This window comes from Asterias amurensis, chromosome 17 (genome assembly GCF_032118995.1).
Source record: "Asterias amurensis chromosome 17, ASM3211899v1".
Classification (NCBI taxonomy): Eukaryota; Metazoa; Echinodermata; class Asteroidea; order Forcipulatida; family Asteriidae; genus Asterias; species Asterias amurensis.
This window is the reverse complement of record NC_092664.1, coordinates 17,511,061-17,534,326: the sequence shown is the minus strand read 5'-3', so window position 1 is coordinate 17,534,326 and position 23,266 is coordinate 17,511,061. Positions and strand designations below refer to the sequence as shown.

The window sequence follows — 23,266 nt, the reverse complement described above, 5'->3', positions numbered from 1 at the left end:
GTATCGTTGTTATAGCCTGTTTACAAACCTGATCATTTTAATAGCCACTGTTCTGTGAAGAATTTGTGTTTGGCAATAAAGAAATCAATTTTATGAACAAGTAATTTGTGTTGGCCTTTATTTAGAAATAATTTTAATTAAACTGTATCAATTGTTTTTAGACACAATACATCATTGTTAATTATAACATACTGACTATTAGGTATTCATGTGATTGTGACACAATTAGTAGCCCTAAAGTTTAATACATGTGCAAAGTCATATGAGTCGATGCCTGAACGACAATAAATTGTACATGTACAGTGAATAGTGTTTGCTGTTGTAAAACTACTATATACGGTAGTATCATGGAGGTTTCTACCTCCATGTGAGTATAATCATGGAGGTACCTCCATGGTATAATATATGCACTGCGGGTAGTTCGTCTGTCTGTGGTTCATGTGATCTGCCCACGACAAATCATTCGGGAAGTATAAAACCATAAAACAAACACGACACGTAACGAAGATGCAAGCATTTTGTTTCTTAATTCCTCCTTAGTCAGTTTTCTCTCAGACATTCTGTAGTCAGCTATTCTTCAGAATAACGACAGTAATTATTATTTGGTTTTCTGGGAAAAGGGGATGTAGAATTTAAATCCCTGCATTGCGTTCGTTTAGTATGGCTAGGCAAACCATACTATAGTATCACTCGTTCGTCCCGTCCGTACGTCGTACGTCCGACCGTGGCCCGACCATAGATATAGAATTAAAATAACTAGATCGGCCGCGCGTACAAACGCGCCATTGCCTGTGAGCAAACGTTTTTGTTCGCCATGGACGCGGTAAAAATTTAACGTTCGAAAGGTTACGCGCGAAAATGAACACGGGAGATAGGCCTTTGAAGCGCTAAATGTCACGTGCTGACGGCAAAAAGTCACGTGCTGACGGCAACGCACAGAAAATGTACACAGGAGATAGGCAATGGCGGCCCCCATGCCAGAACCCGCGTATGTACGCGCGGCCGATCTAGGTATTCTATTCTATATCTATGGGCCCGACTTCATTTCATGCTGCTGGGCGCTTCCATGTTGTTCACATATTGAATATGCATTACACAACCTTGACAACGGCCTTATTTACATAATACGGCAACGCCCACAGTGCACGCAGCGCTGCAGGATTGCCAAGACGATGGTAGCTTGCAGAGTGTAGTCTAGATTTCGAGCCGTCCACGTAACTAAATCATACCGTGGCGGGCGCGCTTTGGCGATTCAACCGCGCGTAGTACACTATCCAGAATCAAGCACCATCGTCTTGGGCCAAGACTAGTAGTTGTATAGCTTCCAAGAATTTGGAAAGTGGAAAGCAGTGAACTTGCTTAAACTTCCAAAGATGAAAAGTTTGCCATTTTGTAAAGGGATTTAAACTGTCTATCTTTGAGTCAAGGACTTAGTTGATTTGACGCCTCGCCTGTCTGTGTGGAAAGCCCCTTTTCGATACTTCAAAGAGTAAAGTAAAGACATAAATCGCGGGCTTATAGGGAGCCTACTTGATTTTAAAGGAACACGTTGGCTTGGATCGGTCGAGTTGGTCTTTGAAAAGCGTTTTGTGACCGTTTGTTATAAAATGCATATGGTTAGAAAGATGATGTAAAAGTAGAATACAATGATCTACACAAATATGCCTCGAAATTGCGTGGTTTTCTTTTTACCTCGTCGACAAACACGGTCGGCCATTTATGGGAGTCAAAATGTTGACTCCCATAAATGGCCGACCGTGATAGTTCGCGACGTAAAAAGAAAACCGTGCAATTTTGAGTGATACTTGTGTGGATAATTATATTCTACTTTGTAAACATCTTTCTAACCATATACATTTCATAACAAACGGTTTCAAACGCTTTTTATAGACCAACTCGTTCGATCCAAGGCAACGTGTTCCTTTAAGTCTGAAATCGCGCTTTTGTCTGATCGGCTACAAAAAACTGCCGGGGACTAGGATAATCTTTTTTAAAAGTAGGCTTTTGAATTAACAACACAGTTTCTTTTCGGGGTCATCATCCGAACTATATACCCTAGTACCATGGCAGGTAGAATGTATATGAGCGATTTATGGAAGTAAGATGAGGGGTAGAATAGTCAAGTTAAACTTTCTCATATTATATATATTTTCCCGCTGATAAATATTCCTAACATTTATTGTTTATTATTTATTAAGTACCGGTATTATTTATACAGGGGTTGCCCCATCAGTGTAAAAACACTGTTCTCCCTGGGGGCCCTGTAGAAAAAGCAAAAACACAGAAAAAGAGATTGGTACACAGCCAAAAAAGGCTTATTAACTCACCACCCCATCTACTTCTCATTTTCACACAACATAAAATAATGATCCGATAAAGAGTTCCCATGTTAATCAAATTTATATAAATGAAAACAGCCCCCTTCCCGTAAACAAATAAAAATACATGGTGTAAAAAGAATGAGACTTCTCACAAATTAGTTATACTTATTTTATTTATCATCAAGTAATATTTTTTAACAAAATCGTGATTTCAAAGTTTATAGTAGAAGTGTATGTATGTACCTTATACTATATGAGTTTTAAACACAGAAAATCAAGTTTGTCAGCAGCCTACAAATTATGTTTCAGTTAAAAAAGAGTTGGTACATATATACAGACATATTCAACTTTATAATTGAAAGAAAAGAGGAAATGGCCAATCACACCTTAACTTTGTACAGCATGTTTTTCAGTTATTATATGGCACTGTTTAGAAAAGAAAAAGAGGAAATCAGCTAATCACCTGAAAAGTTGCATGACTGTACACGCATTATTGTGCTCAGGAATGGTATGGTACATCCTTTCTTGTTTTGTTTCCCTCTTCAAAAATAATATCATTTGAAAGTTAACACCAAATATAATGACCTTCCTCATTTTTTTATTTTAAGTTTGACATTTCTGATCCGAACAGAAGAAATAGCACCACTTCATCTAAACTTTTTCCTGCTTCACACAAAATAAACTTTAGTATTCTCAAACTGCGTAACATAATTCATGTCCTTATTTGTAATTCTTTAAAAGGTGTAATTTTGGTAAATTTTCTCCAAGTTTATAACCATAAAGTACTTGGTAAATAGCACTAGAGAGCATTTTAATAAAAACGACCACCTTGGAAATAGTGTAGTTTTAGAGGAAGAGGTAACTTAATCAGAGAACAGACAATTACCAATTTAAGTTTACCCTACCTTGAATCATTGTAAGAAAACTTCTCGATGAAAAATGTGTCAAGATTATTTAATAATCTGAACGCCCCTAAAAATACAAAACTTCTATCTAGGTATAAAAACTACCCTGGCGAAATTTCATCAAGTACAAGAATATTAAAAATATTAAACATGATTGGTATGGATAACAAATATTGTTTAAATTTAGTCTGAAAGGTTACTGATTATGGAGTTCAAACTAGAAATGTTTTCGTGTGTATAATATATCCCTCTCAAGAAAAAAATATCTGAAAACCTGCAAAACCGTATTATCAACCAACATTAAGGACAATGTGTTTGCATGTTCTGTAAATTCTGCATGGCATTCCCCCCCCCCGAATCGCCTGATGGATTAAGCCCAGATTTTCACAGGTTTATTTCATTGTATGTAGTTAATCTCACATGAACACAAACCATGAATAGTCTGGCACTACCACTGTATGTGGTTAATCTCACATGAACACAAACCATGAATAGTCTGGCACTACCACTGTATGTGGTTAATCTCACATGAACACAAACCATGAATAGTCTGGTACTATTTTGCCAGCTCTATCAATCATGTCTAATACCCTTGTAAGAGCACAAGCAGAGACCTATTAAATTTAACCTCAGATTTTGTAAAGCTGTTGAGCACAACACATTGCTTAGTACAGAATAATCTTCACTAACCAAAATACTTGTATGTATTTTGTTGGTGCCTGGCCCCCTGCTTAGATATACGATTGGTAAGCACCTTTTAAAGCTTAAAAGCTTAATGGAATGGGCTCACAGCATAGTGGTGATGAACACACTTTTTCTGCTAAGCAAATATATTTGATGCAAACAGGTGACAAACAGTACATGTGCAGTATACACTTCATGGTGTTTTGCTGGTAAACAGTTTCTGTAAAGTAATGTTTTTGTTAAGTTTTACCAGCTCAAGTATTGGAAACATTTTAAATACCATATAAGATAAACATTGTTCACAACTGATGTTGCAAACAATTTGATAGCAATTAAACATGATTATGTTTAAATGTCACTACTATTCACAGCTTTGAATGAATCCTAAAGCGCCCTCTATTGATAATTTTATGTCAATTCACATAACTAATCCAAGATCGCCAAGATAAATACTAGAATGTAAAGTTGATCAATTTCTCCAATGTGTCTCGTCATGGTAACCCCTTAAAGGAACACGTTGCCTTGGATCGGTCGAGTTGGTCTTTGAAAAGCGTTTGTAACCGTTTTTTATAAAATGCATATGGGTAGAAAGATGTTGTAAAAGTAGAATACAATGATCCACACAAACATGCCTCGAAATTGCGTGGTTTTCCTTTTACCTTGTCGACTAACACGTCGGCCATTTATGAGGGTCAAAATTTTGACTCCCATAAATGGCCGACCATGTTAGTTCGCACAGTAGAAGGAAAACCACGCAATTTCGAGGCAAACTTGTGTGGATTATTGTATTCTACTTTTAAAACATCTTTCCAACCATATGCATTTTATAAAAAACGGTTACAAACGCTTTTGTTTTGACCAACTCGTCCGATTCAAGGCAATGTGTTCCTTTAACACCACACCCACTACTATTGTGTTTTGCTATGAACCACAAAATAAGAAAATGTTTTTATTAGGGCAGTGCTTTCACCCAACAGCAGGGCCCAATTCTAAAAAGCTGTTAAGCAGAAATGTCTGCTTATAGATGGCTAAGCAAGATGTGACAGGTTAAAACTGTATAGTTTTTATTTCACAAGAAATGACAGGGGTACCAATTGCAGCAATTGTAACTGTAAGGTGTTCTCACTAGTAATCTTTTTTTGCTAGACAAAAGTTTTTGTTGTGCTCAACAGTTTTTGTGCTTACAGGCTTTATCAATATGGCCCAGGTCAGCTAGAAGCAAGTATCATTTCAGAAGTTGGAAGAGATGCTACTACCAATAATCTACTTTCCTTGTAAACAACATATTTATGTACAACTACATTCAACCAGCCCCATCTATTTCCCACTTTACACAACTTTGTTGTTATTGTTAGAATAAGATATAAAAAAACACTCTATGATTTTAGTACTGGTATTCATGATACATTACTCCTAATTATACATATATTTTATGAAAGACAAATCACTCTCATGCATAGTTTCACATTTCACTCAAAAAATTCCTTAGTTTTCTGTCTCTGTTGCAAGAAATGCATAAATTAAATTGCTTGCAGAACTCACAAAGATTCAAACTGGCCCTAACTGGCGCCATTATTATTATTATTACTGCAAGGGCAAATCTGGTCTAGTCCTCCAGACTTCTGTTTCAGTGTCCAATCCCAATATATGAGCCAGTTGACTTCTGAACAACTTGGAAATTACGAAGGCTATCAAAGCCAAGGCCTCTGTTGTCCCTGGTCTCGACCATGGTGCCCCTTTAAAAGTTTCCTAAGAAAATCAAACACCAGTAAAATTTCATGTCACTTCATAAAGCAAGCAGCGAAGCCCAAGAAAGATCAGCTTGGCATTCCATCAAGAAAACCATGAAGGGCCAGTTATGATGAGATCAATGAAGAAGAAGGCAGTACAATGGAGAGCCTCATAAGTCTGGAACATTCTGCAGTATTCTAGTCATTGACGCGTCTAATAAACGTAGATTAGCATGCTGCTGGAGTGCTGCATCTCACTGAATAAACACATTGATCTGTTTCCTTCACACTAATGATGTCATCTGTCAATCCACAGGCAAAGTAAATCTAAGAAGCAATACACAATCAAACAGATAACATTAGATGGGGTAAGTTAAGAACAAGATATAAATAACGCAGCTGCAACTATGCAACTTGCTTGGGATTGAATGACATAAATGAATGAATTTAAAGAAGGCTCAAGGTCTGTTCAACATCGTCAGTCATTTGAACCCTGTTTTGGCCACCCTGGAATGCCACTGATTATTGTATTATTGATCAGGGAATCAATGTGTGGTGAAGAGGTTTTCAACTAGTGGTTTAATCCCAACGGGGCCTGGTTCTTGATAATTTTACCGAGACGAAGTCGAGGTAAATTATCAAGAACCAGGCCTCGCCGCCTCGGCGGGTTTAAACCACTAGTTGAAAACCGATTCAACACAATTTGATTCCCATTCATAAATACCTTTTCGGTCAAAAAGTAAAATAAATGCAAAAATTATAATTTGTAAATGATTTCTTTCAACACAACACCCCTCCAGCTATGAAATGGTAAAGTCCTCCTCCACTCTTGGGTAAACAACTCCTTATAAGGGAATGCTGTGCGTGTCGCGCGTTTCAGCCGTTGCTCTCGACCAACAAGAATGAAGAAACTGTCTTAAAAGAACAGGTGCAAGGTCGCGTGTCATGCCCATTAATTAACACATTTTACCGGTCATAAACAAAGGTTTATACACACCCATGTGACGCGCTCTCCACCAATAGGAATAGCGAAACTGTCTGAGGTATTTATGAATCAACATTTATATAGCACCTCTCCCAGTGTCATCACCCATGTCAGTTAAGACCATACAAAATGGTACGAAAAACTTTCACCATTAAAAAAAACATTGTATACTTATTAGTAGAAATAACCCAAATTTAGTCATGTAATAATTGTTATGTTCCCGAACAAACATAATGAAAAAGTGCTTTGGGTCTGCCTGCGCGCAGCCAAAACTCAAACAAAAGCCGTCAGGTGCATTTTAAGAAAGGCTCTGAAGGTGATGTCACTGGACGTGGAAGATAACCAAACGACTGTTTACTGCGCCCCAGATAAGCCGTGTAGTACATGGTGGACATGTGACGATCACGCACCACACACCATGCACACACAACATCAACACACAGCCACAGTAAAACATAAGGCCAACAACGTCTGAAAGCGAACTCGATTATGAAGAAGTATTAAAAGCAAGCTGTGAACAGTTGTATTATTAATCATCTCCATTCGATGAGGATGACTCTGAAGTGGAATCCGAAGAAATTTGGGGGTTGGAACCCTATCAGTTTGAGCCAGAATTGGCTGACGACGACGACCTGCGGGCCCGAAGACACATGATAATAAATGCCGAAGATCTTGAACACTGGCAGCAGGACAATACAGAATGGTACATTTACCTCACCTTTTTCTTAGAATCTTACGAATAAACTTGTAAAACAGACACCGTGAAATTTTGCAAACATGAAAATAGTTCCACTGTCCTTTCTCTATGGTTTCATGAAGTGTATTTATCATGGCAATTAAGAAAACGATCTGTGTTTTGTTCCGCTAAAAAGTGCAGTACAGTTGTGTGGCGACCTTCACTTCCGCAAGCTGTGTGTATGAAACCAGACTATATATGTTCAATGAGAAGCTTTGCCAGCATGAGTCCGCAACCAGACCATTGCTGTGCACTAGCAGGTCATGTGCAGACGGCAGCGAATAAACCCCAAGAAACCCCGAAGAAACCACACGTCCAGACACGTTACTATTTTTGACAATATGTTTGCTGCCATCATCAGTGAAAGGCGCTCGTGTTTGGGGAAGCCCTTATGTTGCGTGGTAATTTTTCGTCACAAATTTCTTTTTTTTCTCAAATACAAGATGAGTGTTAAAATCTAGAAATATGGTAAGGTACTAATTAATACATGATCTTTTAAATGTAGATGGCTGAAGGGGGGTATTTTGTATGGTCTTTAATGTATGTATTTACGTCCAAGTTTTGGGTTTGAACAAAGAAAAATTAACTGGAAATGGACTTGAACCAACGACCTCTAGATTAAAGTACCAGCACTCTACCAACTAAAGCTATCTAAGCCTTTGTTTGCATTCTCCCTATTAGTCAATATCTTTATCTGGGGTAGCCAGTAACAAGCCATATAACCGTAAGCTGCGGTGTACCCAAGTTTACAATATAACCTGGGAAGCAGCAGCCGGTGAATCACCTGAAGGGGATGCGGCTTTTTAATATTAAGTATCAAAAAATAAACCACAAGGGAAAATGACTGGACATTTTCCTTTGTGGTTTATTACTTGATACTTAATATTAAAAATAATATTAATATTAATAAATATTAATATTAAGTATCAAAAAATAAACCACAAGGGAAAATGACTGGACATTTTCCTTTGTGGTTTATTACTTGATAGTTTTGTCCCAAATAAAAATAAATGAAACAAACAATGCTCCACAATAACAAAGACAATACTCACATAAGTTTTTCTTCTTGTTCCAGCCGGACATCCCTTTCTGTCCCCATCTTCCATCAGTAATATATCAACCTGGTCATCTTGTGCATCTTTATCCCAAGACGGTGATCTGCCAATTGTGAAGGAATGTCCATTTTGCTCTTGGATGATTTTTTCAAAAGGACAGACTGTATAGTGAGCGTAGTTGATGTATCGAGTTAAACAATTTTTACTGAGTTTGTAGTATTCTCCATTACTGCCATATATCTATCAAACGAAAAATAAAAACAAATCAACATCATTAGCTTCACATATCCTCCAAACTACTTCCCAAGGTTTTGCCTTAACTTTGACAGCTTCAACGAAACACTACCATACATCCATGCTTAGCACGTGTCCCAGTTTAAAGGCAGTGTCGTAGGCACGGGTGTGCCTGGGGAATTAGCTGGCTGGGGGGCATGTGAACAAATCATGGCCATGCTGCTGTTTAACGATGAAATTGTTAAATTACCCACATGTAGGTGTTAACTAGTTATTCTATGCTACAATGCAAAGGGGATAAAAACAGAAAAGTACAAGAACACAATACAGGCCTTTTCGCAGTACTCTATTCCCCAGGGTTGCCCCCCCCCACCCCTGTGAATAACTGTCGGCCTTTTCACACTATGATCGCTTTACCACCAATCTGCTCCGGCAAATGGGTATCGCATGCAATTATGTCCTCTATGCAATACTATCCGGAGGACATTATTGCATATGCAATAATGACCGCCGGACGCTGCTGCATAAAACAATTGTGTCCACCCGGACACATTGCATATGCAGTTGTGTCCGCCCCCGTTCAAAACCGTCCTGGCAGTAAAAAAGTAAATGCTTTTGGTCGACGGAACACGTTCACCATTTTTTTTTTTTTTTTTAACAATCTAAGTGCATGTCGTGAATGTCATAAAATACATGAATATTCATGCTGTATATACGTAGGTTAAGTGCATGCAGGCTCGCTTACGCGCGCACAGTACATGTACAGTCATGTACATGTCAGCCGAATGGTTTTTGCACAGCCCCGAACACGATTGCATATGCAACAGCGTCGGGAGCGGACAGTATTGCATGGCGGACACAATTGCATCTGCCATGGGCATACCCTGAGAATAGCCACCCATGCTCTGAAGTAGGGGTTAGTGTCAACACCCCTCTGGAGTAGGGGTAAGTGTCAACACCCCTCGGGAGTGGGGGTAAGTGTCAACACCCCTCTGGAGTGGGGGTAAGTGTCAACTCCCCTCTGGAGTAGGGGTAAGTGTCAACACCCCTCTGGAGTAGGGGTAAGTGTCAACACCCCTCGGGAGTGGGGGTAAGTGTCAACACCCCTATGGAGTAGGGGTAAGTGTCAACACCCCTCTGGAGTAGGGGTAAGTGTCAACACCCCTCTGGAGTGGGGGTAAGTGTCAACACCCCTCTGGAGTAGGGGTAAGTGTCAACACCCCTCTGGAGTAGGGGTAAGTGTCAACACCCCTCGGGAGTGGGGGTAAGTGTCAACACCCCTATGGAGTAGGGGTAAGTGTCAACACCCCTCTGGAGTAGGGGTAAGTGTCAACACCTCTTTGGAATAGGGATAAGTGTCAACACCCAGGGGTGTTGACACTTCCTTTCCGTGGTTTTCTTGAAACCTGCAACTGGAACCCATGGAAAAGAGACCCAATGTGACAGTGCGCAGGGGTAACTGTGAGGGTAAAACATTTCCCTGAGCCTCCCCAGGGCTGTATCTTCAGGGAGAGAGAGTGTGAATCAAACATTATGCATTTATTTTATTAAAGGGAAGGTCTACTATTGGTACATGTAATTGTCAAAGACCAGTCTTCTCACTTGGTGTATCCCATCATATGCATAAATAATAAGCCTGTGAAAATTTGGGCTCAATCGGTCATCAAAGTTGCGAGAAAATTATGAAAGAAATAACCCTTGAGGGATGAAGTTGTGTGCTTTCAGATAGGAATAAAAGACTTCTAGCTAAAAGTCTTTTATTATTTTAGTGAGAAATTACCTCTTTCTCAAAAACTATGTTACTTCAGAGGGAGTCGTTTCCCATAATGTTTTGTACTATCAACAGCTCTCCAATGACCGTTACCAAGTCAGTTTTTAAGTTAATATTTGTTTTGAGTAATTACCAAATGTGTACCTTCCCTTTAAAATGCTATGAACCATCTGTTTGGAAAACAAAACATAAAGGCTTCAACTTCATACTCTGTGATGCATTGTGTAAAACATTAAAGCACATCTATCAAAAAGGGAAGGGTATCTTCCAAGCTGTGCTCAACTAGCAAAAATATCACAGCAAACTGTGTACCAAATCTACACTATACAACAAAAAGTGACTTGATCGAGGGTGCATTTTTGCAGCTGTAACGAATAACAGTTTTGGTCATTTGACAGTGTTCAGCCAATGGTCAATTTAACCAAAACAGTTGTTGGTTACGACTGCGTAAATGCACCCCTCTTGATTAGATAAAGATAGCCCTCAGGGGTTTGCGCATAACTAACCTCTCCCTTGTGGTTTTTGCCTGCTATTATATACTGTTGCTTTAGTCTGGCTCCTATCTGCCTCATCTTCTCCTGTTCAGCAACAAACTTGACACTTCCCTTACAAGCATTCTCACAAGGAGCTACCTTGACTTGATTACTGTGTGGAAGATCTAAAATAAAACAACTCAATTGGGTTTAGAGGCATTGCTTTACTAATTTACGTCAAAATTAATCATTGAAGTTCAGACTGACAAAAATTGTGTAAAACATGAAGTGTTAAGTAGCTGTAGGCTGTAATCCAGAGAACCATTTTAAGACTATGACTTGTTTTCATCCTCTTCAAATGGTAAAACTAATCACCAATAGCAATTGTACTCCTAAGAGGGGTTGGTCATATCAGTAAATGAAAACATCATACGACCTGGGTATAAAGACATCAACAATAGATAAGAGGCAAATGACCTTTGACCCAAACTAACCTTTGACCTTCCTTATGCTTGCAGACTGGTTCCATTCTTCACTTCCATCACAACAGTCACATATGCCATCATTCACTCTGCCAGATGGGATAAACTTCTGGTCTTGGAAACAATAAAACCTGAAAATTTTCAAAAATTTACAAAGCTTTTAAATGCTAGTTGTTATGAGTTCATCAGAGTCGCAGGCCTAGAAGTTCATCTTTGAAAGGGCAAGGCTATTTTCATTTTGGCCACTCCCATGAGGAAATCTTAAAGTCTATGAAAAACTGTTGAAGGGGCACCAATGCCAAGACCAGGGGCAACGTAGACATGGCCTCCATGGCTTGTGTGTAATTCCAGACCTGAGATAACAATTCTTTCAAAGTTAATAAGCAGTTGTAATAATAATTTGGGCCTACTGGCTTCAGCCCCGAATCCTTAAGTTTGGCAATTGGTTAATGTAATAATAGTACATGTTGAAGTATTTGGGACAATAAGGGTAAAGTTAGAAGGGCGGGGACAACCAGTGAGACGAGGGGGGAGAAGAGGAGGGAGTTATAGTCCATGTAGTTATATTACCTTCCATTAGGACAAGCATCTGTTCCTGGTTCATCGGATCCATCACCAACGCAGTCACAATACTCATCATTAACTTTATAGAATGGAATCTTAGTTGTAAGATCTAAACACCAGAAGTTTCCATCTGAGTCTGGAGAATACAAAGATGCCTCCTTGGGTCTCACTCCAATTATTGCTGGTTTAATATGAGCCTTTGGCTTATTGTTTTTATACCATGACTGTTCTATTTTACGATCGTTGGAACTCAGAAAGTGAATCCCTAAGAACTGAAAGAGGAAGCATACTGTTCCTATAGCAACGATGCAGAAGAGCCACGCTTTACGACGACGAACAATCCGTGGGATCATTGTTTTTATTGGCCACTGATACCTTTTAATGGAAGCGTGCTGATGTATTGTGTCTTTTGTCTCATTTGAGTAATGTTTCTTTTCATTGTATTTGGTGCCAAGCTATGTTAGGCAGTACCTATATCCAATGTGTTGGTCATGACCCAACAACCCTCGTTTGAAGAGCAGTAGATTACTTGTACATCTTCATTAGAAGCAAGTGCAGATTTCCTCTTGATAAGTGTGCTAAAAAAACTGTATAAAAGAAATTATGCAAAAGTAATAAAAAGTTATTAATATTCAGTATCAGGGAAGGTGAAAACAATGTTTTCACAAGAACAGAACATTTGGAAACTTTATAGTGATATCAATGTTACCATGGTTACCTCCATTCAACCATTGCCTGTTTTTATATTCCCTTTTTTAATAATAAGTAGGGAAGGGCCTACGTTGCCACATTGGTGTGAGGTAATTATAATAATATAGTTATGATTCCGATGTTAAAAGAGAGCAATTAACAGCTCAACAAGGTGGGCTAGTCTTGATCTGGATTACTTGTTTGTTGGTTTATTTGTCTTGCTCTTGTCTTGAGTCTTGATTACTTCAATTTTACAACTACAGACTAAAGGCTCCCTAAAGATTACTTCTAGAAACTATAACTTGGCTCCCCAGGCCCAGGCCAGGGGAGCCTTATTTATAAAGTTAGGCCTACAATTTTATAAATATAATATTTAGTTTCTAGAAGTAGGCCTAGCTGAAGTAGATTTGTATCAATAATAATGTCTAAATTATAATAAAAATAAATAAGTAATGATTGATTGATTTGATATATAATTAAAATTATTGATCGGCTCCTTACATTTACAAATACCACACAACAACTTTACAAATACAACTTACAATATACAAGCATATGACAAGGCTAATGACAAGGCAAGTGCCAAGTTACTGAACCTGAAGAAGTAAAGAAGGTGAAGAACAACACTCAATTCAATCAATTATCAAATCAAGGGGCGGTTTAGAGTAGACTTTATTTTAGATGAGGTACAGCATTATTAACCCAATATTATATTAGTTTCTACAAATACTAAAGATGAGAAATAATCACCTACTGACTGGAGTCTACGTGATCTGATCAGAAACCGTAAACACACAACACATTCAATTGTATTTAATGTCATGAATGTTGCGTGTACAGAGACAGTGTGTACCCGGCCGGCCGGGCCCCCGCGCGGTTAGAAAATAAACACATGTTTACGCTCGCAACGCCAATTACAAGTTGAAGTCAAATACTGTCAACTACCGTCACTCAAGATACACAGTGACCTTCCAGAGCATTTTCTCAGGCTGGCAAGGTACAGTCATTGTTGAAGAGGAAGGAAATGATGTATACTGGTCATTTTATACTTTGCCTTGCAAGTTTCCAACAAAATCAAGAGTTTTAGGAAATCATTTTGTACATATTTTGAAACCCCTATTGTTCGTATTCTTTTTCAGCATAACAATTAATGCGGCAATCACAAGGCATGCCTGCTGCGCGTGCGAACGTTATAGTACTGTAGTCCAGTCGGAATATTTGGTGAACAGGATTTCAAAGACAGGTGTATTTTTGATTTTGTTGATAATTTGTTTTTCCAATCACATTTTTCCCCATCGCTTTGCTTAATGCGTCACATTTTTGTTGTTGATTGTCCACCCATGGTGAACAGTCAATTCAACAGTAAGGTCACTATAGGCAAATATTGCGAAATAAGCGATTCATTTTTCATACAAGGAATACTTTGAAGGAAACAATTTTATGTGGATTACTTTATCACTAAAAAAACCAATGCTCTGTGCTCAAATAAAATAAATCCCAGACAAATTAGGTTTGGCGGCTCCTAGGCAGCATGCATGATGGACATCGACGCTTGTTGACGTTCTTTAGTGATTTGCTCTGAACCCGGTTTGGCGCATGACCCAAATTTGGTGATGTAGAGTTGTTACCACTAGAGGGCGCCATCCTCTTGTAAGATTTATTTCCGGAATTTCCCGGAAAATATCGAAGTGGTGACGAACACAACCTTTTCAATAGGTATAAGGACACCACGTAAAAAAACACAATTTAATAAAGTATCATTATCACTTCTAGGTTATCATAAATATAAAACCCAGTAGAACCTACACAGTGAACATTTAAACATATTTATATTAAAGAAACAGTAGTTTAAGGATATTTATTTTTAAAAAAATATCGTGTTTATTATTCATCAGTAAACAAACAGGAATTTATGACGTCATCCGATAGTGGAAGCGCAAAATCACATACGGGCCGCGCATGTACACGTCCGTACATACGGTTTGTTCCTGCTTCTTTTTAAGTGCAACACGCGCACTTCATGTACGTTGCCATCCATCAAAAGCAGATATTACTTGTTGTGTTGTCGTAGAACTAGTGAAAGAATTTACCGTAACATTTATTTACAACATCAAGAAGACAACCATGTGACATCAAAAGCTTGATAAGTAAGTATCGACATTGATTATATTGCTTTAGTTTGTTGACTGCTTCTGTTTTGGCAAACATTTTGTGAAGAAGTTGACCGTCGTGCTCGTCGCCATGATCATGATGATCGGGCAGTATTCTATTTCATTTGATTTCTAAACTTAAACTAAATTATAAACTACGTTAGGCCGGTCAGTACAGTACACATGTTGTTGTTGGTCATCGACCGTTCTCATTATTTTATTAAGTACAACAAACTACTTATTATACTATATATTACTTAATGTATGACTAAACAAGATGGTTCAATAATTAATAAATTAAGTACAATTTACATCCATGTACTATACTAACTAGTACAGTATGGCCTATTTGTCACTTTTTTGTGTATATAAAAACACGCCATTTTTGATTGGATCAGTTCTAGTAGTAATAAAAATACCTTTTTAATAACATATATTTTATTTACTTATTATATTTATAACATTAATAATAATTAGCATCAAGTAAACAAAATATACAAAATACAATCAAATTAAAACAATTCTGAATTCATCATGTTCATGCATAAGGTTTATCGCGATTCAGAAACGCACTGCATTGTGGGAAGGAATATGGGGCGGTTACTATGCAGTTAATACGACTCGCGCACGCAACGCCTATACCTTTGTGTGGGTTTAACAGCGCCCTCTCTTGATATTTTGCTATTCGCGATAAACCTTATGGGTTTATTTTATAACTTTTGCTGACATTGTTTTGTTTTAGTCGGTATGTGCGATGTATTGTAATGTTAGTGAGTTGGTTGTGATGTTTATTTTTGCAACTTTTTTGGATGCTTTGTTGTGTTGTTTGTTGGCCTACGTAATTAAATTAAATCCAGATTCAGATTAACCTAGTTATTTTTGGTAGTTGCGATAACGTTACTCTCTTCCTAATGGTGAAGTCAGAGGGTTATGAATGATGCATTTTGACGTATACTCAAAATGAACGAGCGAAATGGTAAACAAAAAACGTAGAATTTTGACAGCTAGTCAACAGATTTGCTCCATTATTACCACTTTCGAAAACCATGACACAAATACTAACATCCGGCAATGTCGTTTTTATTTAATAACCGATCAAAAATTCAATATCGAATATACTTGATACATCAAGTTTTTCCTATAAAAGGCAGTGGGCACTATTGGTAATTACTCAAAATGATTATTAGCATAAAACCTTACTTGGTTATGAGTAATGGTGAGCTGCTGACATAATATAAAATATTGGAAGAAACGGCTCCCTCTGAAGTGACGTAGTTTTCGAGGACGAAGTAATTTTCAGCAAATTTGATTTTGAGACCTCAGATTTAGAATTTGAGGTCTCGAAGTCAAATCAAGCATCTGAAAGTGCACAACTCGGTCCATGTGACAAGGGTGTTTTTTCTTTCATTATTATCTCCCAACTTCGACGACCAATTGAGTTCAAGTCTTTGACAATAGTGTGTGTCTTTAAAGAAAACAAAGACCGTAGTTTAATAGGGTTTATATTTACTCATTTTCGGCTTGATCTATCGCACTTAAAATTTCCCCGTCATGCTCCGTTTTTTAAATTTTTAATTTTTTTTCTACCAACAAGGAAAAGATATGATTTCGTTGGCGCTTCTGCTCGCTAGGCGAAAAAGAACGTCCATTCCCTGCATGACACCATGAGGCATGCTCTGGTTTCCGGTATAGTTTGTTTAAAACACGCACAGGTGCCATTATGCAGCTAGAACACAAACTTAACAATTCTCCTCGTACAGCATACCTTCTACATGTACACTCTTTTCTGCACAGTCTGGCTCCGTTGTGTTTTATCGCTTGTTGTATTTAAGGGGCTGTGGGGCCGGAACCAGACAAAAAAGGGACAAATACTCGACGGTAATTATCAGTTTATGCGATCACTGGGATATTGTTTTCGTATTTTTTTCCGCTGAAGAATTGAATTGAGACAGCTCGACCGTTCAGACAACTCATCAGTTAAGACCTTTTGAACCTGAGTGGGCGGAGCTTTCGCTCTGGGTGTGCTTCCCTCCACAAATGAGCTAGCCTATTGTATGAGTGACAACTGGAGGAAAATCTCTGCAAAAAAAACATTATTTTCTATTGGAAAAATATTTAAATCCCTTGATTGAAATTTTCTTTTCACTTTGCTGTAAATTTGTAGTTTTAGTCAGAGTTGCTGTTTTATGGACCTTTCATGGCATTAGTTGGGAACTTTAATGTGATGATACATGAGACAGCCAGTCAGTGATGTCACTTTTTGGCATTTGCGCTATTTATCTCCATAAGAGTGGTTGGTGTAATTTAATCATGTGTTGTAAGAAATAAAACAGTTCAAGCTTGTTTGTAATAAAATTAAATAAAAAAACTAACTCACTTTTACAGCAAATTCTAAACTTTATCGTGAAATTGAATTTAGGTTTTTGCTAGCATTTTGAATTATTTTCATTTAGAAAAAATGCTTTATTGATCATTTGACGTGTAATTAAGTCTTGTCTTGGCTGGGGTTCCTGAGTTATTTGACTCACTGTTTTAAGAAACAAAACAGCTTTTTCGTTTTAAATGAAAACAAAAAATAAATTACTTAAAGGAAGGTTACAGAATTGGTAAGAAAAGAATAGTGAAGATCACAGATTTACATAAAACTTACATGGTCTAATGATGATGATAGTAGAAAACATCCGTTGAAATATTTCTTCTCTGAAAATTCATATTTGATGAGAAATAAATAATTTAATTTCGCGTTTGGAGTTTATCGCTCAGTGAGCGTTTCATTCATTTTTATTATGGCATCAATGCAATGCAAAATTTTTAATCGGGTTTTCACTATACTCTCGTGACGGAGATGGCCGGGCATGCTCAAACTTCTACAGGTTTGTTAGTTTATGTAGGGCCTATGTGGTGGATTACATAAAGTGCTTATACTGCCAGCAACTGTTTTGCTAGCAAAACCAATTCTGTTATAGTAATGTTCCCTTTATTTAAAAAATTTAACATTTTCTCATAGGGTCCCCCTTTAATAGCAACATGACCAAGGAGATGAGAAAATGCCTCGGTGACAGTCGGCCTTGTAACATGTACTGTACATTTGTAGTTTATCATCCATCAGCTTCTTCACAAGCCCATAAATTATAATGTATTCAATAGGAATGGTTTTCAATACTGAACTAAACAGCCAGAGTAATTAGTTGGTAATTAGAGTGATCCTCTGTGTTTAGTAGACCAAGGAGAGCACTGTAAATCATTCGCGTTGAAATTGAGTAGTGTACAAAAGTGGATTTTAGAAACTGTCCAAAATCTAACCATAGAGTTGGAGCTATCAAAGATCCCTAATTCTACAACATACATGTAACATGTAGGCCCTATGTCTTGTAATACATACAGTTAGTTAAACCCAATTATTGTTTTTGTAACCCACAAAGAAGTGTTTGTATTGTTTGGCCAAGCCAACCAACCCCAGTGTATGGAGAGCAAAAGTTATGTCATGTGACATAAAATTATAGATATTTGCGGTTATATTGTGACCTGTTGATATCATGGCACTAAAATCAATGATCAGTGGAAAGCTTATTCCTTCTTCTCCACAGCTCAGGGTTACTGAGCTCTGAAACAAGTGATTATTACGTGGTCTCGTTGCCAAGAGGAATTTCATTCCATTGCTCCATACACCATGATATGAACAAGTCATAAAACCAAAAGATCGATTATTGAAAATCCTGTACAATTTGTTGAGGGATTTGTTTGCAGTCAGTGGGATGATGTTGTCAGGCCACCATACATGCTATGTAAAACAATGATAAACAATTTATAATGAAACACTGAAAACTCAAATGGGTACTTACTAAGTAAAGAATGGGCCTATGAGCAACCATCTTCTTATCTTTAGTCAATTGCATCCTACTTAAAAATCATTATAAGTGCATTATTTTGTTTGTAATTCACAGAAAATACACTTGTGCTATATTTGGTTGCTCATCTTTCATTAATGACTTTATCACATACTCAATATCAGCAAACCACAAACTAATTGTGTTTGCCTTTCATAGTAATATCTCAAATGACAACTGAGAAATATGTAATAAGGACGGGCGAGGTTGTCACGTTTCTAGTTTGATGTTAAGGTTTTATACACGATTGGTAGAGCTGACATACTGTAATAGTCGCAGACAGTGTTCATGATTTGTGTGATCATCTGAAATAACGTGTTCGACAGTACATAAATACATTTTTAAGGAATTTTGACTAAATGGTGTGTGACTCATCAATAATAATGATAATAATAAGACTTGTAATGCGCACATATCCACCCTGCTTGGTGTTCAAGGCTTTGTAAAAACAAAAAACAAAGCAAAAACAAAACAAAGAAAAACAGACACAACAAAATTAGTCCTTGAAAACCTGTGACATCAGTCATCAGTCAAGAGATCGTTCTTAAAATAATGCTTGTACTAAATTGAATGCTCGACAGTGCGTAAATATACACCAATGCTTGAATTTGCAGGGGGGTGGGGTCTAATCAAACTGCAGAGGTTTTTGCTGAAAAATTGTTATTGTAGACCAGAATTTATTTTACAAGACCTGAGTCAATGAGTTGAACAAGCTCTAAAAGAACCTTCAATCTCCTTCGTAAACTGTTCATGCCCAACAGTTTTGAAAAATCCATGCGAGAACCCTGATTGTAAAAAATGCTCTTTCAAAATTCATTTAGAAGCCACACTTTCCCAAGAGCTTCTGAAAGCAAATTTATAATTTTAATTGAAATATTATATAGATGTATAGGTGTATGAAATATTGATGGTAATATAAGCCCCTGTTTCCAGACTCTGATTGATTGATTTGTGTATTTTTTATTTTGCCACTACAGGACAGTCATACTTGGAACTACACACTAGAGTGAATTGAAATGGCCCTGAATCAAAGAGTGGAATGACGTATGTACTACACACTATACAGTTTATCCAGAGCTGTAGTGAAAGCTGTTTGATTTGAATTCATCTTCAGCGATCGGCCCAAGTAGGAGGGCAAACATCAGTCTCTTCATTTCACTCTGGAGTTTGGACAACACAAAATTAATTAACATGACTGTTAGACCATTGTTCTTGTTGTGAAAAATCATACTATTGTTATAGTCCTGCTGTTTTCTTTTAGTTGATTTTTGGGGGCATATTTTTCAAAACTTTAAAGTGACTGCCTGCACTGAAATAAACAACAAAGGAAATCTTGCATGTCCCATTGAAGAAGTATACAACAGTAGATAGCGTTAATTATAATCCCAATTGGGGGGACCTTAAGAAGTTGTCCCACTCAATCCTGAACATGAAGGGTCCTGAGATTGATACTCGTTCTATCCAGTCTGCTACATCCCAAGCAACCTCAGACTCGGTAAAGCGCAAGAAACAGAGCAGCTTTATCCCCCGCTTCCTCCAACGTTCATCCAAACAACGACGAGGAAGTCTACAAGATGCGGCAAGTCACAGTAGCACGTCTCCATCCTCCAAATCACATCGTCGTGTTGTCTCAATGCGTAACAACTCCCACCTACGAGGATCTTCAAGTAAGTTTTCTGGCACCATGGAGTGTCCTTTATGTCTTATGGATCGTCAGAAGGATCAGTTCCCAGACATTATGACATGTGAACATCGCTCTTGTAGAGAGTGCCTGCGACAGTACTTAAAGATTGAAATCACAGAGAGTAGAGTCAACATTGCATGTCCAGAATGTGCTGAACCGTTACATCCTAATGACATCAAGTTGGTCCTACAGGACGAGATGTTAATGAATAAGTATGAGGAATTCACTTTAAGACGTCTCTTGATGATGGATCCTGACTGCAGATGGTGCCCAGCACCTGATTGTGGGTGAGTAATTTACAACATATACCACGTAAGCTTGAAGGAGTTATAAACATGCGAAATATTTTTTAGTATTGGTAATTGATGAGATATGTTGAACATTTTGTGGTTTTCTTGAAAACATAAAGATTATTGAAAATTGAAAAAAGAAATACAATATTTTACCATTCTGTCATGCCTGTAATGGAACAAATTACAGCATAGATGTTGATGTTTCTTATCTGAAAATCATACAATTGAGCATCGTGAAGTGACTAAATTGTCTTTAAAATGTTCAAAGGGTTGTGTCACTGAGTGTATTTTCAAAGTAATGTCTAACAATGTACAATTTAGTTGTACAGGCATGACAGGCATACAAAATGATGGGTCGCTAAGGTATACATGTATATAATGTGTAAGTGTGTGTACATACATGAACTACCAGCACTGTAAATGACCATCATGTATTAGGCTCATGATTCTCTATGTATGTACATTTACTGCAGTGAAAATGATTTGACCTTTTTTTATGCACTGCATAAGTGTGTATTATGTGTGTTACGTGATGCATTTAGGCTATGTTTGGCTGTACAATGACTGCACAATGTACACATAATGGTATTAGCACATTTAACTATATGTGTAGGCATTAGACATACAACGAGAGTATTTACAATCCTTAAAATACAAAGAATTTATAATGGTCAGTCTATGCAGAACCTGTGTGTAGTGCTGTATTTTTCTAATATTAATCAGCTTTCTGTAAATTGAAAGGTGGGAGTGACTGATGTCCATGTTGGAATCCACTCAGTGAGTGTGACTGACTATGTGTTGACTCATGTACATGTACATACATGTACATGTACAGCCATTGTAATGAGCCACACAGTGCAGTGTGGATGAAATCAGTGTGCCAATTCATACACTACAATGTGAACTCCTGATCTATTAAAGCCATTGGACCCTTTCGGTAAACAGTGTTGCCCAAGGCCCACACTTTGTGTACCACAACTTCTATATCAAATAACAAACCTGTGAAAATTTAGGCTCAATCGGTCATCGGAGTCGGGAGAAAACAACGGAAAAACCCACCCTTGTTTCCGTGCGTTTCGCCGTGTCATGACATGTGTTTAAAATAAATCCGTAATTCTCGTTAACGAGAATTTATATTGTTTTGCTGTTTTCTCAAAAAGTAAAGCATTTCATGGAATAATATTTCAAGAGAAGTCTTTCACCATTGCCTTCTGTAAACCCTGTAAGTTATTTGTAAATCTGTGAACTTTTTTTTTTTTTCTGAACCGAAAGGGTCCAATGGCTTTAAATGAGAAGCTTAAATGCTTAAAATAAATTTATTTTACGTACAGGAAGCTATACGTGTACAGAGATAATCACCGTCATTAGTGTATAATTATGTAATTAGAGACGTTGGACAAAAATTAAAGTTACTCACTTTGGCTAATTACTCATACGTGTGTCAGTGTGTATTGTACAGTACATCACCTGTACACACGTGATGATTTCCCTATTTACACAGTACTCTTCTGATAGCAGTCTGCGTAACAAAATCCCATAACAAGGCATGACACACAGGTTATGTGTACGTAAGGATAGAATTGAATGCTTTGGAGTACCAGCATGCAATGGCATGACTGGTATGAAAAGTCCCAGTGGATTGCGACAGAATGTAGGCCTAGAAGTTAATCTTTAAGAGGGCAAGGCCATTCTCTATTTTCAAAGGGCACTTCTATTGGAAAATCTATGGGGAACTTTTGAAGGGGCCCTAAGACCAAGTAGAGTACAACAGAGGACATTAGCCTCTACACTGTGTAATGTCTGGGAACATCACCCTGAATATTTCAGTTTTGTTAGGGGCTAGGCTTTTTTTCATTGGTAAAAGGCAATAGACCCTTCCCATGAAATATGTAAATTGCATGTAGCACGTGCGCACTAACGTTTTGGTTGGCAAAATGAGGGAACATCGCGCTGTTTTGTACACAGCTAATGGGTGCGTGATGCAGATGCGATTGTGCGTCTGTTTAGTGCACAACTCTATGGCGTTTGCCAACCAACAGGGTCTTTACGCATGCGTGAATGTAATTAGCATATATCATGGGAAGGGTCCATTAGGGCAATGGCCTCCATTGTTACACACTATACCCAAATTTCATATACATGTACATGTACATGTAGTCACTTACATGTAAGCGGAAAGTCTTGCTTAAAACAATTCTCTGCTAAGCAGAATGAGCAGGATGCTAGTTACATATTGTGCATTTAGGACATAATATCAGGCTGGTAAGCTTATTCTGGTTTAGCATAATTTTGTGTGCTAAACTTTTTAAATTTTTAAGTAGCTCTATAAAACTGGGTCCACCTTGAAATAGAAGAAGCATTCTTATTTGTTAACTTGAATCTTTTCTAGGTTTGCGGTGATTGCTGCTGGGTGTGCCAACTGTCCACAGTTAGCGTGTCAGAGACCAGGCTGCAGTACATTCTTCTGTTACCATTGTAAGCAGATGTGGCATCCCGATCAAACATGTGATGCTGCAAGACAACAACGACAGGGACTCGCAAGGAAATCATCACGCTCTTACAGCCAGGGTTCTGCATCATGTAAGTAGTAGTTTGACTCCCTAAAACGGAAAGGAAATTTTG

At 37.8% G+C, this 23,266-nt stretch overlaps 2 protein-coding genes across 3 annotated transcripts in view; one reads left to right on the top strand and one right to left on the bottom strand.

Annotated features, from left to right (window-relative positions):
- Positions 1-4,721: 4,721 nt before the first annotated feature.
- LOC139949703 (uncharacterized) lies at positions 4,722-13,504 on the bottom strand. Of its 2 annotated transcripts, none has more exons than XM_071948188.1 (6): positions 13,381-13,504; positions 11,947-12,527; positions 11,389-11,507; positions 10,928-11,079; positions 8,414-8,656; positions 4,722-5,967 (listed from the first exon to the last, which is right to left on the bottom strand). In XM_071948188.1, the coding sequence occupies exons 2-6, from the start codon at positions 12,291-12,293 to the stop codon at positions 5,869-5,871; spliced, it is 960 nt and encodes a 319-aa protein (XP_071804289.1). In that variant the 5' UTR covers positions 12,294-12,527; positions 13,381-13,504; the 3' UTR covers positions 4,722-5,868. The 2 variants fall into 2 exon arrangements, with proteins under 2 accessions (XP_071804289.1, XP_071804290.1); XM_071948189.1 differs by having other exon boundaries at positions 13,385-13,491.
- Positions 13,505-14,587: 1,083 nt separating this feature from the next.
- The window catches only part of LOC139949467 (E3 ubiquitin-protein ligase RNF19A-like), a 33,145-nt gene continuing 24,466 nt past the window's right edge, over positions 14,588-23,266 (top strand). Inside the window, exons 1-3 of the mRNA XM_071947815.1 lie at positions 14,588-14,777; positions 19,645-20,638; positions 23,034-23,224. Of these exons, the coding sequence (XP_071803916.1) occupies positions 20,097-20,638; positions 23,034-23,224 (733 nt within the window). The 5' untranslated portion in view covers positions 14,588-14,777; positions 19,645-20,096. The remainder of the gene's footprint in view (positions 14,778-19,644; positions 20,639-23,033; positions 23,225-23,266) is intronic.